Source organism: Lepidochelys kempii, chromosome 23, assembly GCF_965140285.1.
Source record: "Lepidochelys kempii isolate rLepKem1 chromosome 23, rLepKem1.hap1, whole genome shotgun sequence".
NCBI classification, from domain to species: domain Eukaryota; kingdom Metazoa; phylum Chordata; order Testudines; family Cheloniidae; genus Lepidochelys; species Lepidochelys kempii.
Window position 1 is genome coordinate 17,612,828 of NC_136402.1, and position 13,111 is coordinate 17,625,938.

At 72.9% G+C, this 13,111-nt stretch overlaps 1 protein-coding gene across 1 annotated transcript in view; it reads right to left on the reverse strand.

Annotated features, from left to right (window-relative positions):
• VMA22 (vacuolar ATPase assembly factor VMA22) overlaps positions 1-12,737 on the reverse strand; it is a 25,354-nt gene extending 12,617 nt beyond the window's left edge. The window contains exon 1 of the mRNA XM_073321396.1: positions 12,505-12,737. Coding sequence (XP_073177497.1) covers positions 12,505-12,615 — 111 coding nt within the window. The 5' untranslated portion in view covers positions 12,616-12,737. The remainder of the gene's footprint in view (positions 1-12,504) is intronic.
• Positions 12,738-13,111: the final 374 nt, after the last annotated feature.

Below are 13,111 nucleotides of genomic sequence, written 5' to 3' on the forward strand. Positions count from 1 at the left end.
ACGCGCTATCTCACGAGTAGAAGGGGGTCCCCAGGGGGCAGTGGGCCCTGGGGGGTAGGAAGGGGGGCCCTGGGGCACTAGGGGGCCCTGCGGGTGGGAAGGGGGGCCCCAGGGGCAGCAGGGGACCCTGGGGGTAAGAAGGGGAGCCCCAGGGGGCAGTTGGGGGGCCCTGAGGGGTAAGAAGGGGAGCCCTGAGGGGTGGGAAGGGGGGCCCCAGGGGCGCTGGGGGCAAGAAGGGGAGCCCCAGGGGGCAGTTGGGGGGCCTGAGGGGTAAGAAGGGGAGCCCTGAGGGGTACAAAGTGGGGCCCTGGGGGTGGGAAGGGGGGCCCAGGGGCAGTAGGGCGCCCTGGGGTAAGAAGGGGGTCCCCAGGGGGCAGTGGGCCCTGGGGGGTAGGAAGGGGGGCCCTGGGGGCACTAGGGGGCCCTGCGGGTGGGAAGGGGGGCCCCAGGGGCAGTAGGGTGCCCTGGGGGTAAGAAGGGGGTCCCCAGGGGGCAGTGGGCCCTGGGGGGTAGGAAGGGGGGCCCTGGGGGCACTACGGGGCCCTGCGGGTGGGAAGGGGGCCCCAGGGGCAGCAGGGACCCTGGGGGTAAGAAGGGGAGCCCCAGGGGGCAGTTGGGGGGCGCTGGGGGCAAGAAGGGGAGCCCCAGGGGCAAGAAGGGGAGCCCCAGGGGCAGTATGGGGGCCCTGGGGGTAAGAAGGCGAGCCCCAGGGGGCAGTGAGGGGGCCCTGGGGGTAAGAAGGGGAGCCCCAGGGGCAGTGAGGGGGCCCTGGGGGTAAGAAGGTGAGCCCCAGGGGGCAGTGAGCGGGCCCTGGGGTAAGAAGGGGGGCCCTGCGGGCACTAGGGGGCCCTGGGGGGTAAGAAGGGGGGCACCGGGGGCTGTAGGGGACCCTGGGGGTAAGTAGGGAGCCCCAGGGGGCAGTGGGGGTAAGAAGGGGAGCCCAGGGGGCAGTGGGGGGCCCTGAGGGTAAGAAGGGGGGCCCTGAGGGTGGGAAGGGGGGACCCAGGGGCACTAGGGGGCCCTGATGGGTAAGAAGGGAGGCCCCAGGGGTAGGACCCTGGGGGTAAGAAGGGGGGCCCCAGGGGCAGTGGGGGGACCCTGAGGGGTAAGAAGGGGGGCTCTGGAGGTGGGAATGGGGGCCCCAGGGGCAGTGGGGGGGCCCTGGGGGTGGGAAGGGGAGCCCCAGGGGGCAGTGAGGGGGCCCTGGGGGTAAGAAGGGGGGCCCTGGGGGCAGTGAGGGGGCCTGGGGGCACTCGGGGCCCTGGGGGGTAAGAAGGGGGGCCCTGGGGGCAGTAGGGGACCCTGGGGGGTAAGAATGGGGGCCCTAGGGGGCAGTGGGGGGCCCTGATGGGTAAGAAGGGAGGCCCTAGGGGGTGGGAAGGGGGCCCTGCTAGTGGGAAGGGGGGCCCCAGGGGCAGTAGGGGACACTGGGGGTAAGAAGGGGAGCCCCAGGGAGCACTGGGGTAAGAAGGGGAGCCCCAGGGGCAGTGGGGGGCCCTGAGGGGGAAGAAGGGGGGCCCCAGGGGCAGTGGGGGGGCCCTGAGGGGGAAGAAGGGGGTCCTGGGGGGAAAGAAGGGGAGCCCCAGGGGGCAGTGGGGGGCCCTGGGGGTGGGAAGGGGAGCCCCAGGGGCAGTAGGGGTCCCTGGGGGTAAGAAGGGGGTCCCCAGGGGGCAGTGAGGGGGCCCTGGGGGTAAGAAGGGGGCCTGGGGGCACAAAGGGGGGCCCTGGGGGCACTAGGGGGCCCTGCAGGTGGGAAGGGGGCCCCAGGGGCAGTAGGGGACCCTCGGGTAAGAAGGGGAGCCCCAGGGGAAAGTGGGGGGGCCCTGAGGGGTAAGAAGGGAGCCCTGAGGGGTGGGAAGGGGGGCCCCAAGGGCACTAGGGGGCCCTGATGGTTAAGCATGGAGGCCCTGGGGGTGGAAAGGGGGGCCCCAGGGGCAGTGGGGGGAGCCCTGAGGAGTAAGAAGGGGGGCCCTGGGCATGGGAAGGGGAGCCGCAGGGGCAGTAGGGCGCCCTGAGGGGTTAGAAGGGGGCCCCGGGGGTGGGAAGGGGGGCCTGAGGGTACAAAGGGGGGCCCTGGTGGTGGGAAGGGGGTCCCCAGGGGGCAGTGGGCCCTGGGGGGTAGGAAGGGGGGCCCTGGGGGCACTAGGGGGCCCTGCGGGTGGGAAGGGGGGCCCCAGGGGCAATAGGGGACCCTGGGGGTAAGAAGGGGGTCCCCAGGGGGCAGTGGGCCCTGGGGGGTAGGAAGGGGGGCCCTGGGGGCACTAGGGGGCCCTGCGGGTGGGAAGGGGGGCCCCGGGGGCAGCAGGGGACCCTGGGGGTAAGAAGGGGAGCCCCAGGGGGCAGTTGGGGGGCCCTGAGGGGTAAGAAGGGGAGCCCTAGGGGGCAGTTGGGGGGCCCTGAGGGGTAAGAAGGGGAGCCCTGAGGGGTGGGAAGGGGGGCCCCAGGGGCAGTGGGGGGGCCCTGAGGGGTGGGAAGGGGGGCCCCAGGGGCAGTATGGGGCCCTGGGGTAAGAAGGGGAGCCCCAGGGGCAGTGAGGGGGCCCTGGGGTAAGAAGGGGAGCCCCAGGGGGCAGTGAGGGGGCCCTGGGGGTAAGAAGGGGGGCCCTGCGGGCACTAGGGGCCCTGGGGGTAAGAAGGGGGGCCCTGAGGGGTAAGAAGGGGACCCTGGGGTAAGAAGGGGAGCCCCAGGGGGCAGTGCGGGGGCCCTGAGGGGTAAGAAGGGGAGCCCTGGTTGTGGGAATGGGGACCCAGGGCACTAGGGGGCCCTGATGGGTAAGAAGGCAGGCCCTGGGGTGGGAACGGGGGCACCAGGGGCACTAGGGGGCCCTGTGGGTGGGAAGGGGGGCCCCAGGAGCAGTAGGGGACACTGGGGGTAAGAAGGGGAGCCCCAGGGGCTGGGGGGGGCCCTCGGTGTGGAAAGGGGAGGCCCAGGGAGAGTGGGGGACCCTGGGCGGTGGGAAGGGGGGCCCCAGGGGCAGTAGGGGGCCCTGAGGCATAAGCCCTGGGGCTGGGAAGGGGGGCGCCAGGGGCACTAGGGGGCCCTGGGGGTGGGAAGGGGGGCCCCGGGGGCAGTGGGGGGGCCTGAGCGGTAAGAAGGGGAGCCCTGAGGGGTAAGAAGGGGAGCCCAGGGGCAGTGGGGGGGCCTGAGGGGTAAGAAGGGGGGCCCTGGGGGTGGGAAGGGGAGCCGCAGGGGCAGTGGGGGACCCTGGGGTAAGAAGGAGCCCCAGGGTAGTAGGGGGCCCTGGGGAGAGGGAGCCCCAGGAGGCATTGAGGGGGCCCTGGGGGTGGAAGGGGGGACCCAGGGGCGCTAGGGGGCCCTGAGGAGTATGAGGGGGAGCCCCAGGGGGCAGTGGGTGGGCCCTGGGGAAGGGGAGCCGTGAGGGACCCTGAGGGGTAAGAAGGGCCCTGAGGGGCACTAGGGGGCCGTGATGGGTAAGAAGGGAGGCCCTGGTGGTGGGAAGGGGGCCCAGGGGCAGTGGGGGGGCGCTGAGGGGTAAGAAGGGGGGGCCCTGGTGGTGGGAAGGGAGCCCCAGGGGCAGTAGGGGACCCTGGGGGTAAGAAGGGGAGCCCCAGGGGGAAGTGGGGAGCCCTGAGGGGTAAGAAGGGGAGCCCCAAGGGCACTAGGGGGCCGTGATGGGTAAGAAGGAGGCCCTGGGGTGGGAAGGGGGGGCCCCAGGTGCAGTAGGGGACCCTGGGGGTAAGTGGCAGAGCCCAGGGGGCAGCGGGGGGCCCTGGGGGGTAAGAAGGTGGGCCCTGGGGGCACTCAGGGGCCCTGGGGGGTAAGAAGGGGGGCCCCAGGGGCAGTAGGGGACCCTGAGGGCTAAGAAGGGGGGCCCTGGGGGTGGGAAGGGGGGCCCCAGGGGCAGTGGGTGGCCCTGGGGGTAAGAAGGGGAGCCCTAGGGGGCAGTGAGGGGGCCCTGGGTGGTAAGAAGGGGGGCCCTGGGGGGTAAGAAGGGGGGCCCCAGTGGGCAGTTTGGGGCCCTGAGGGGTAAGAAGGGGGGTCCCAGGGGTAGTGGGTGGGCCCTGGGGGTAAGAAGGGAGCCCAAGGGGGCAGTGGGGGGGCCCTGAGGGGTAAGAAGGGGAGCCCCAGGGGCAGTGGGGGGGCCCTGAGGGGTAAGAAGAGGGCCCTGAATGGTAAGAAGGGGGCCCCAGGGGCACTAGGGGGCTGTGATGGGTAGAAGGGAGGCCCCAGGGGTAGGACCCTGGGGGTAAGAAGGGGAGCCCCAGGGGCAGTGGGGGGACCCTGAGGGGTAAGAAGGGGGGCTCTGGGGTGGGAATGGGGGCCCATGGGCAGTGGGGGGCCCTGGGGGTGGGAAGGGGGCCCCAGGGGCAGTGGGGGACCCTGGGGTGGGAAGGAGAGCCCAGGGGGCAGTGAGGGGGCCCTGGGGGGTAAGAAGGGGAGCACCAGGGGGCAGTGAGGGGGACCTGGGGGGTAAGAAGGGGGGCCCTGGGGCAGTAGGGACCCTGGGGGGTAAGAAGGGGGCCCTAGGGGCAGTGGGGGACCCTGATGGGTAAGAAGGGAGGCCCTGGGGGTGGGAAGGGGGGCCCTGCTAGTGGGAAGGGGGGCCCCAGGGGCAGTAGGGGACACTGGGGGTAAGAAGGGGAGCCCCAGGGAGCAGTGGGGGTAAGAAGGGGAGCCCCAGGGAGCAGTGGGGGTAAGAAGGGGAGCCCCAGGGGCAGTGGGGGGGCCCTGAGGGGTAAGAAGGGGGGTCCTGGGGGGAAAGAAGGGGAGCCCAGGGGGCAGTGGGGGGGCCTTGGGGTGGGAAGGGTAGCCCCAGGGGCAGTCGGGGACCCTGGGGGTAAGAAGGGGGTCCCCAGGGGGCAGTGAGGGGGCCCTGGGGGGTAAGAAGGGGGGCCCTGGGGGCACTAGGGGGCCCTGGGGTGCGAAGGGGGGCCCCAGGGGCAGTAGGGGACCCTGGGGTAAGAAGGGGAGCCCCAGGGGCAGTAGGGGGGCCCTGAGGGGTAAGAAGGGGAGCCCTGAGGGTGGGTAGGGGGCCCCAGGGGCACTAGGGAGCCCTGATGGGTAAGAAGGGAGGCCTGTGGTGGGAAGGGGGGTCCCAGGGGCACTAGGGGGCCCTGATGGGTAAGAAGGGAGGCCCTGTGGGTGGAAAGGGGGGCCCCAGGGGCAGTGGGGGACCCTGGGATGGAAAGGGGGGGCCAGTGGCTGTGGCGGGGTCCCTGAGGAGTAAGAAGGGGGGCCTGGGCGTGGGAAGGGGAGCCCCAGGGCAGTAGGGCGCCCTGAGGGTTAGAAGGGGGCCCCGGGGGTGGGAAGGGGGGCCTGAGGGGTAAGAAGGGGAGCCCTGAGGGGTAAGAAGGGGGGCCCTGAGGGGTAAGAAGGGGGGCCCAGGGGCAGTAGGGAGCCCAGGGGGTAAGAAGGGGGTCCCCAGGGGGCAGTGGGCCCTGGGGGGTAGGAAGGGGGGCCCTGGGGGCACTAGGGGGCCTGCGGGTGGGAAGGGGGCCCCAGGGGCAGTAGGGGACCCTGGGGGTAAGAAGGGGGTCCCCAGGGGCAGTGGGCTCTGGGGGGTAGGAAGGGGGGCCTGGGGGCACTAGGGGCCCTGCGGGTGGGAAGGGGGGCCCCAGGGGCAGCAGGGGACCCTGGGGGTAAGAAGGGGGGCCCCAGGGGCAGTTGGGGACCCTGGGGGTAAGAAGGGAAAGCCCCAGGGGGCAGTGAGGGGGCCCTGGAGGGTAAGAAGAGGGGCCCTGGGGGAACTAGGGTGCCCTGCGGGTGGGAAGGGGGGCCCCAGGAGCAGTAGGGGACCCTGGGGGTGAGAAGGGGGGCCCCAGGGGGCAGTGGGAGGGGCCCTGAGGGCAAGAGGGGGAGCCCCAGGGGGCAGTGGGAGGGGCCTGAGGAGTAAGAAGGGGGGCCCCAGGAGCACTAGGGGACCCTGGGGGTGAGAAGGGGGGCCCCAGGGCAGTAGGGGTCCTGGGGGCAAGAGGGGGAGCAGCAGGGGGCAGTGGGTGGGCCCAGGGGGTAAGTAGGGGGCCCCAGGGGTAGTGGGGGCCCTGGGGGAGGGGAGCCCCAGAGCAGTGGGGGGGCCCTGGGGTATAAGAAGGAGGGCCCTGAGGAGTAAGAAGGGGGGCCCCAGGGGCAGTAGGGGGCCCTGGGGTGGTAAGGGGGGCCCCAGGGGCAGTCAGGGAGCCTGGGGGTAAGAAGGAAAGCCCCAGAGGGCAGTGGGGGGGCCCTGAGGAGTAAGAAGGGGAGCCCCAGAGGGCAGTGGGGGGGCCCTGAGGAGTAAGAAGGGGAGCCCCAGAGGGCAGGGGGGGGCCCTGAGGGGTAAGAAGGGGAGCTCTGGGGCTCGGAAGGGGGGCCCCAGGGGCAGTCGGGGGCCCTGAGGGGTGGGAAGGGGGGCCCCAGGGGGAATTGGGGGTTCCTGTGGTATAAGAAGGGGGCCCTGAGGGTCGGAAGGGGCCCTGGGGGTGGGAAAGGGGGCCCCGAGGGTCGGAAGGGGGCCCTGGGGGTGGGAAAGGGGGCCCCGAGGGTCGGAAGGGGGCCCTGGGGGTGGGAAAGGGGGCCCCGAGGGCACAAGGGGGCCCTGGGGGGTGGGAAAGGGGGCCCCGAGGGCACAAGGGGGCCCTGGGGGTGGGAAAGGGGGCCCCGAGGGCTGTGGGTGGGCCTGAGGGGTAAGGCCCTGAGGGGTAAGAAGGGGAGCCCCAGGGCAGTGGGGGGCATGAGGGGTAAGAAGGGGGGGCCCCAGGGGCAGTGGGGGGCATGAGGGGTAAGAAGGGGGGGCCCCAGGGGCAGTGGGGGGGGCCCTGGGGAAGTAGGGAGCCCTGTGGGGTCAGAAGGGGGGCCCTGGGGGTGGGCAGGGGGGGCCCCAAGGGCAGTAGGGGGCCCTGAGGGGTAAGAAGGGGAGCCGCAGGGGCAGTGGGGGGGCCCTGATGGGTAAGAAGGGGGACCCTGGGGGTGGAAGGGGGGCCCCAGGGGCACTTGGGGATCCTGGGGTAAGAGGTAGAGCCCCAGGGGGCAGTTGAGGCCCTGAGGGGTAATAAGGGGGGCCCCAGAAGAAGGGGGGCCCCCAGGGGTAGAGGCCCTGGGGGAGGGAGCCCCAGGAGGCAGTAGGGGGCCCTGGGAGTGGGAAGAGGAGCCGCAGGGGCCTGGGGGTGGGAAAGGGGCAGTGGGGGGGCCCTGCGGGTGGAAGGGGAGCCAAGAGGCAGTGCGGAGGCCCTGAGAGGTGAGAAGGGGAGCCCCAGGGGTTGTGGGGGGGCCCTGAGAGGTGAGAAGGGGAGCCCCAGGGGCAGTGGTGGGGCCCTGAGGGGTGGGAAGCGGGGCCCCAGGGACAGTGGGGGGCCCTGGAGGATGGGAGCTCCAGGGGGCAGTGAGGGGGCCCTGGGGTGGAAGGTGAGCCCCAGGGCCAGTGGGGTGGCCCTTAGGGGTAAGAAGGGGGGCCCCAGGGGCAGTGCGGGGGCCCTGAGGGGTAAGAAGGGGGGCCCCGAGAGGTGGGAAGCGGGGCCCCAGGTGCACTAGGGGGCCGTGATGGGTTAGAAGGGAGGCCCTGGGGGTGGGAAGGGGGGCCCCAGGGGCAGTAACCCTGGGGGTAAGAAGGGGGGCCCCAGGGGCAGTAGGGCGGCCTGAGGGGTAAGAAGGGGAGCCGCAGGGGCAGTGGGGGGCCTGGGGGAGGGAAGGGGGGCCCCAGGGGTGGTGGGGGGGCCCTGATAAGTAAGAAGGGGGGGCCCTGGGGGGTGTGAAGGGGGGCCCCAGGGGCAGTAGGGGACCCTGGGGGTAAGAAGGGGGCCCCAGGGGCAGTGGGGGGGCTCTGGGGGAGGGGAGCCCAGGGGCAGTGGGGGGGCTCTGGGGAGGGGAGCCCCAGGGGGCAGTGAGGGACCCTGAGGGGTAAGAAGGGGGGCCCTGAGGGGTAAGAAGGGGGGCCCCAGCGGCACTAGGGGGCCGTGATGGGTAAGAAGGGAGGCCCTGGGGGGTAGGAAGGGGGGCCCTGGGGGCACTAGGGGGCCCTGCGGGTGGGAAGGGGGGCCCCAGGGGCAACAGGGGACCCTGAGGGGTAAGAAGGGGAGCCCCAGGGGCAGTGGGGTAAGAAGGGGAGCCCCAGGGGGCAGTGGGGGGCCCTGAGGCGTAAGAAGGGGGGCCCTGGTGGTGGGAAGGGGGACCAGGGGCACTAGGGGGCCCTGATGGGTAAGAAGGCAGGCCCTGGGGGTGGGAAGGGGGGCACCAGGGGCACTAGGGGGCCCTGTGGGTGGGAAGGGGGGCCCCAGGGGCAGTAGGGGACCCTGGGGGTAAGAAGGGGAGCCCCAGGGGCCCTGAGGGTAAGAAGGGGAGCCCCAGGGGCAGTGGGGGGCCCTCGGTGTAGGAAGGGGAGGCACAGGAGAGTGGGGGACCCTGGGGGGTAAGGGGGGCCCCAGGGCAGTAGGGGGCCCTGAGGGTAAGCCCTGGGGCTGGGAAGGGGGGCGCCAGGGGCAGTAGGGGGCCCTGGGGTGGGAAGGGGGGCCCCGGGGGAGTGGGAGGGCCTGAGCGGTAAGAAGGGGGAGCCCTGAGGGGTAAGAAGGGGGGCCCTGAGGGGTAAGAAGGGGGGCCCTGAGGGGTAAGAAGGGGGGCCGCAGGGGCAGTGGGGGACCCTGGGGGTAAGAAGGAGCCGCAGGGTGGCCGTGGGGGAGGGGAGCCCCAGGAGGCATTGAGGGGGCCCTGGGTGTGGGAAGGGGGGACCCAGGGGCGCTAGGGGGCCCTGAGGAGTAAGAGGGGGAGCCCCAGGGGGCAGTGGGTGGGCCAGAGGGTAAGAAGGGGCCCCAGGGGTAGTGGGGGGGCCCTGGGGAAGGGAGCCCCAGGAGACAGTGAGGGACCCTGAGGAGTAAGAAGGGGGGCCCTGAGGGGTAAGAAGGGGGGCCCTGAGGGGCACTAGGGGGCCGTGATGGGTAAGAAGGGACCCCAGGGGCAGTGGGGAGGCCCTGAGGGGTAAGAAGGGGGGCCCTGGTGGTGGGAAGGGGAGCCCCAGGGTCAGTAGGGACCCTGGGGGTAAGAAGGGGAGCCCCAGGGGGCAGTGGGGAGCCCTGAGGGGTAAGAAGGGGAGCCCCAGGGCATTAGGGGGCCGTGATGGGTAAGAAGGGAGGCCCTGGGGTGGGAAGGGGGGCCCCAGGTGCAGTAGGGGACCCTGGGGGTAAGAGGGGGAGCCCCAGGGGGCAACGGGGGGCCCTGGGGGGTAAAGAAGGGAGGCCCTGGGGGTGGGAAGGGGGACCCCAGGGGCAGTAGGGGACCCTGGGGGTAAGAAGGGGAGCCCAGGGGGAGTGGGGGTAAAAAGGGGAGCCTCAGGGGGCGGTGGGGGGGCCCTGAGGGGTAAGAAGGGGGGCCCTAGGGGCACTAGGGGGCCCTGATGGGTAAGAAGGAGGCCCTGGGGGTGGGGAAGGGGGGCCCCAGGGGCAGTAGGGGACACTGGGGGTAAGAAGGGGAGCCCCAGGGAGCAGTGGGGGTAAGAAGGGGAGCCCCAGGGAGCAGTGGGGGGGCCCTGAGGGGTAAGAAGGGGGCCCTGAGGAGTAAGAAGGGGGGCCCCAGGGCAGTGGGGGGCCCTGAGGGGTAAGAAGGGGGGTCCTGGGGGGAAAGAAGGGGAGCCCCAGGGGCAGTGGGGGGCCCTGGGGGTGGGAAGGGGAGCCCCAGGGGCAGTAGGGGACCCTGGGGGTAAGAAGGGGGTCCCCATGGGGCAGTGAGGGGGCCCTGGGGGGTAAGAAGGGGGGCCCTGGGGGCACAAAGGGGGGCCCTGGGGGCACTAGGGGGCCCTGCGGGTGGGAAGGGGGGCCCCAGGGCAGTAGGGGACCCTGGGGGTGGAAAGGGGGGGCCAGGGCAGTCGGGCGCCCTGAGGGGTTAGAAGGGGGCTCCGGGGGTGGGAAGGGGGGCCCGGGGGCAGTGGGGGGCCTGAGGGGTAAGAAGGGGAGCCCTGAGGGGTAAGAAGGGGGGCCCCGGGGGTGGGAAGGGGGGGCCCCGGGGGCAGTGGGGGGCCTGAGGAGTAAGAAGGGGAGCCCCAGGGGCAGTGGGGGGGCCTGAGGGGTAAGAAGCAGGGCCCTGGGACTTGGAAGGGAGGCCCCAGGGGCAGTGGGGGGAGTAGGGTCAGTAGGGGGGGCCAGGGGCAGTGGTGGGCCCTGAGGAGTAAGAAGGGGGCCCCAGGGGCAATGGGGGCCCTGGGGGTGGGAAGGGGGGCCCCAGGGGCAGTTGGGGGGCCCGGGGCAGTAGGGGGGTCCTGAGGAGTAAGAAGGGGGGCCCTGGGACTGGGAAGGGGGGCCCCGGGGCAGTGGGGGGGCCTCAGGGTGGGAAGGGGGCCCACGGGCAGTTGGGGTGCCCTGAGAGGTAAGAAGGGGAGCCCTGAGGGGTAAGAAGGGGAGCCTGAGGGGCACTAGGGGGCCGTGATGGGTAAGAAGGGAGGCCCTGGGGGTGGGAAGGGGCCCCAGGGGCAGTGGGGGGGGGCCAGGGCAGTGGGGGGCGTGATGGGTAAGAAGGGATGCCCTGGGGGTGGGAAGGGGGGCCCCCAGGGGCAGTGGGGTGGCCCTGGGGGTCCGGGGCAGTGGGGTGGCCTGGGGGTAAGAAGGGGAGCCCTAGGGGCAGTGAGGGGGCCCTGGGGGGTAAGAAGGGGGGCCCCAGTGGGGAGTTTGGGGCCCTGAGGGGTAAGAAGAGGGGCCCTGAGCGGTAAGAAGGGGGGCCCCAGGGGCACTTGGGGGCAGTGATGGGTAAGAAGGGAGGCCCCAGGGGTAGGACCCCTGGGGGTAAGAAGGGGGGCCCCAGGGGTAGTGGGGGGCCTGAGGGGTAAGAAGGGGGCTCTGGGGGTGGGAATGGGGGCCCCAGGGGCAGTGGGGGGGCCCTGGGGGTGGGAAGGGGGGCCCCAGGGGCAGTAGGGGACCCTGAGGGTAAGAAGGGGAGCCCCAGGGGGCAGTGAGGGCGCCCTGGGGGTAAGAAGGGGAGCCCCAGGGGGCAGTGAGGGGGCCCTGGGGGTAAGAAGGGGAGCCCCAGGGGGCAGTGAGGGGGCCCTGGGGGGTAAGAAGGGGAGCCCCGGGGCAGTGAGGGGGCTCTGGGGGGTAAGAAGGGGGCCCTGGGGGCAGTGAGGGGGCCCTGGGGGGTAAGAAGGGGGGCCCCAGGGGCAGTAGGGGACCCTGGGGGTAAGAAGGGGAGCCCCAGGAGGCAGTGGGGTAAGAAGGGGAGCCTCAGGGGGCAGTGGGGGGCCCTGATGGGTAAGAAGGGAGGCCCTGGGGGTGGGAAGGGGGGCCCTGCTAGTTGGAAGGGGGGCCCAAGGGGCAGTAGGGGACACTGGGGGTAAGAAGGGGAGCCCCAGGGAGCAGTGGGGGTAAGAAGGGGAGCCCCAGGGGCAGGGGGGGCCCTGAGGGGTAAGAAGGGGGGCCCTGAGGAGTAAGAAGGGGGGCCCCAGGGGCAGTGGGGGGGTCCTGGGGGCACAAAGGGGGGCCCTGGGGGCACTAGGGGGCCCTGCGGTTGGGAAGGGGGGCCCCAGGGGCAGTAGGGGACCCTGGGGTAAGAAGGGGAGCCCCAGGGGGCAGTGGGGGGGCCCAGAGGGGTAAGAAGGGAGGCCCTGGGGGTGGAAAGGGGGGCCCCAGGGGCAGTGGGGGACCCTGGTGGTGGAAAGGGGGGGCCCAGGGGCAGTGGGGGGGGCCCTGGGGAGTAAGAAGGGGGGCCCTGGGCGTGGGAAGGGGAGCCCCAGGGGCAGTAGGGCGCCATGAGGGGTTAGAAGGGGGCCCCGGGGGTGGGAAGGGGGGCCCCGGGGGCAGTGGGAGGGCCTGAGGGGTACAAAGGGGGGCCCAGGGGCAGTAGGGCGCCCTGAGGGGTTAGTAGGGGGCCCCGGGGGTGGGAAGGGGGGCCCCGGGGGCAGTGGGGGGGCCTGAGGGGTAAGAAGGGGAGCCCCAGGGGCAGTGGGGGGCCTGAGGGGTAAGAAGCGGGGCCCTGGGACTTGGATGGGGGGCCCCAGGGGCAGTGGGGGGGCCTTGGGGGTGGGTAGGGGGGCCCCAGGGGCAGTGGGGGGGGCAGGGTCAGTAGGGGGGGCCAGGGGCAGTGGTGGGCCCTGAGGAGTAAGAAGGGGGCCCCAGGGGCAATGGGGGGGCCCTGGGGGTGGGAAGGGGGGCCCCAGGGGCAGTTGGGGGGGCCCGGGGCAGTAGGGGGGGCCTGAGGAGTAAGAAGGGGGGCCCTGGGACTGGGAAGGGGGGCCCCAGGGGCAGTGGGGGACCCTGGGGGTGGGAAGGGGGGCCCCAGGGGCAGTGGGGGGGGGCTAGGGGCAGTGGGGGGGCCTCAGGGTGGGAAGGGGGCCCCACGGGCAGTGGGGGGGCCCTGAGGGGTTAGAAGGGGGGCCCCAGGGGCACTTGGGGGCCGTGATGGGTAAGAAGGGGGGCCCTGGGGGTGGGAAGGGGGGCCCCAGGGGCAGTGGGGGGGGCCCAGGGGTAGGGGGGGGCCCTCGGTGTGGGAAGGGGAGGCCCAGGGAGAGTGGGGGACCCTGGGGGTGGGAAGGGGGGGCCCCAGGGGCCGTGGGGGGGGCCCAGGGGTAGGGGGGGGGCCTGCAGTCCCCCCCCGCCGCACCTGCTCCACGCGGCTGTTGAATTCGTCCCTCTTGCCCTGCAGCGCCTCCAGCGCCCCCATCAGGTGGAGCAGCCGCTCGTCCAGCTCCCGGCTCAGCGCCAGCTCGGCCATGGGCCCGGGGCAGAACCGGGGCCTCGGGCCGGGATCCGCCCCCCCAATGCGCGTCCCGAGCCGCCGCCCCCTCCAGCACCTGCCCCGGACCGAGCGGTCCCGGCTGCTCCCCACACCCTCCCCTCGCCCGGGCACATGACCTTGGAAACCAGCCAATCCCGGCTTCCCAGCTGGGCGGAGTCTCTCCAGAGATTTCCAATCAGAGCTAAGGACGTGGACGAGACGCTCCAATCAGCCTCCTGGTGAGGCGGGAAGAAGGCGCTGATTGGACAGAGTGTTTTGATCAGGCGAAGACGAAGCGGCGGCCGTCTTAGTTGAGGGCAAGAGCGGCGCCGTCCCGTCTCGCCGCCATGTTTGTAAAGGGCAAACCTCCCCCTTTGCCCTTCGGCCGCCATCTTTGCCAGGGGCAACGGGGGTTGTGACTCTCCCAGCACCCTAGGCCGCCATCTTTGTGAGGGGCCAAACCTCGCCCCGCCCAGTTGAGCATCCCGCTCTC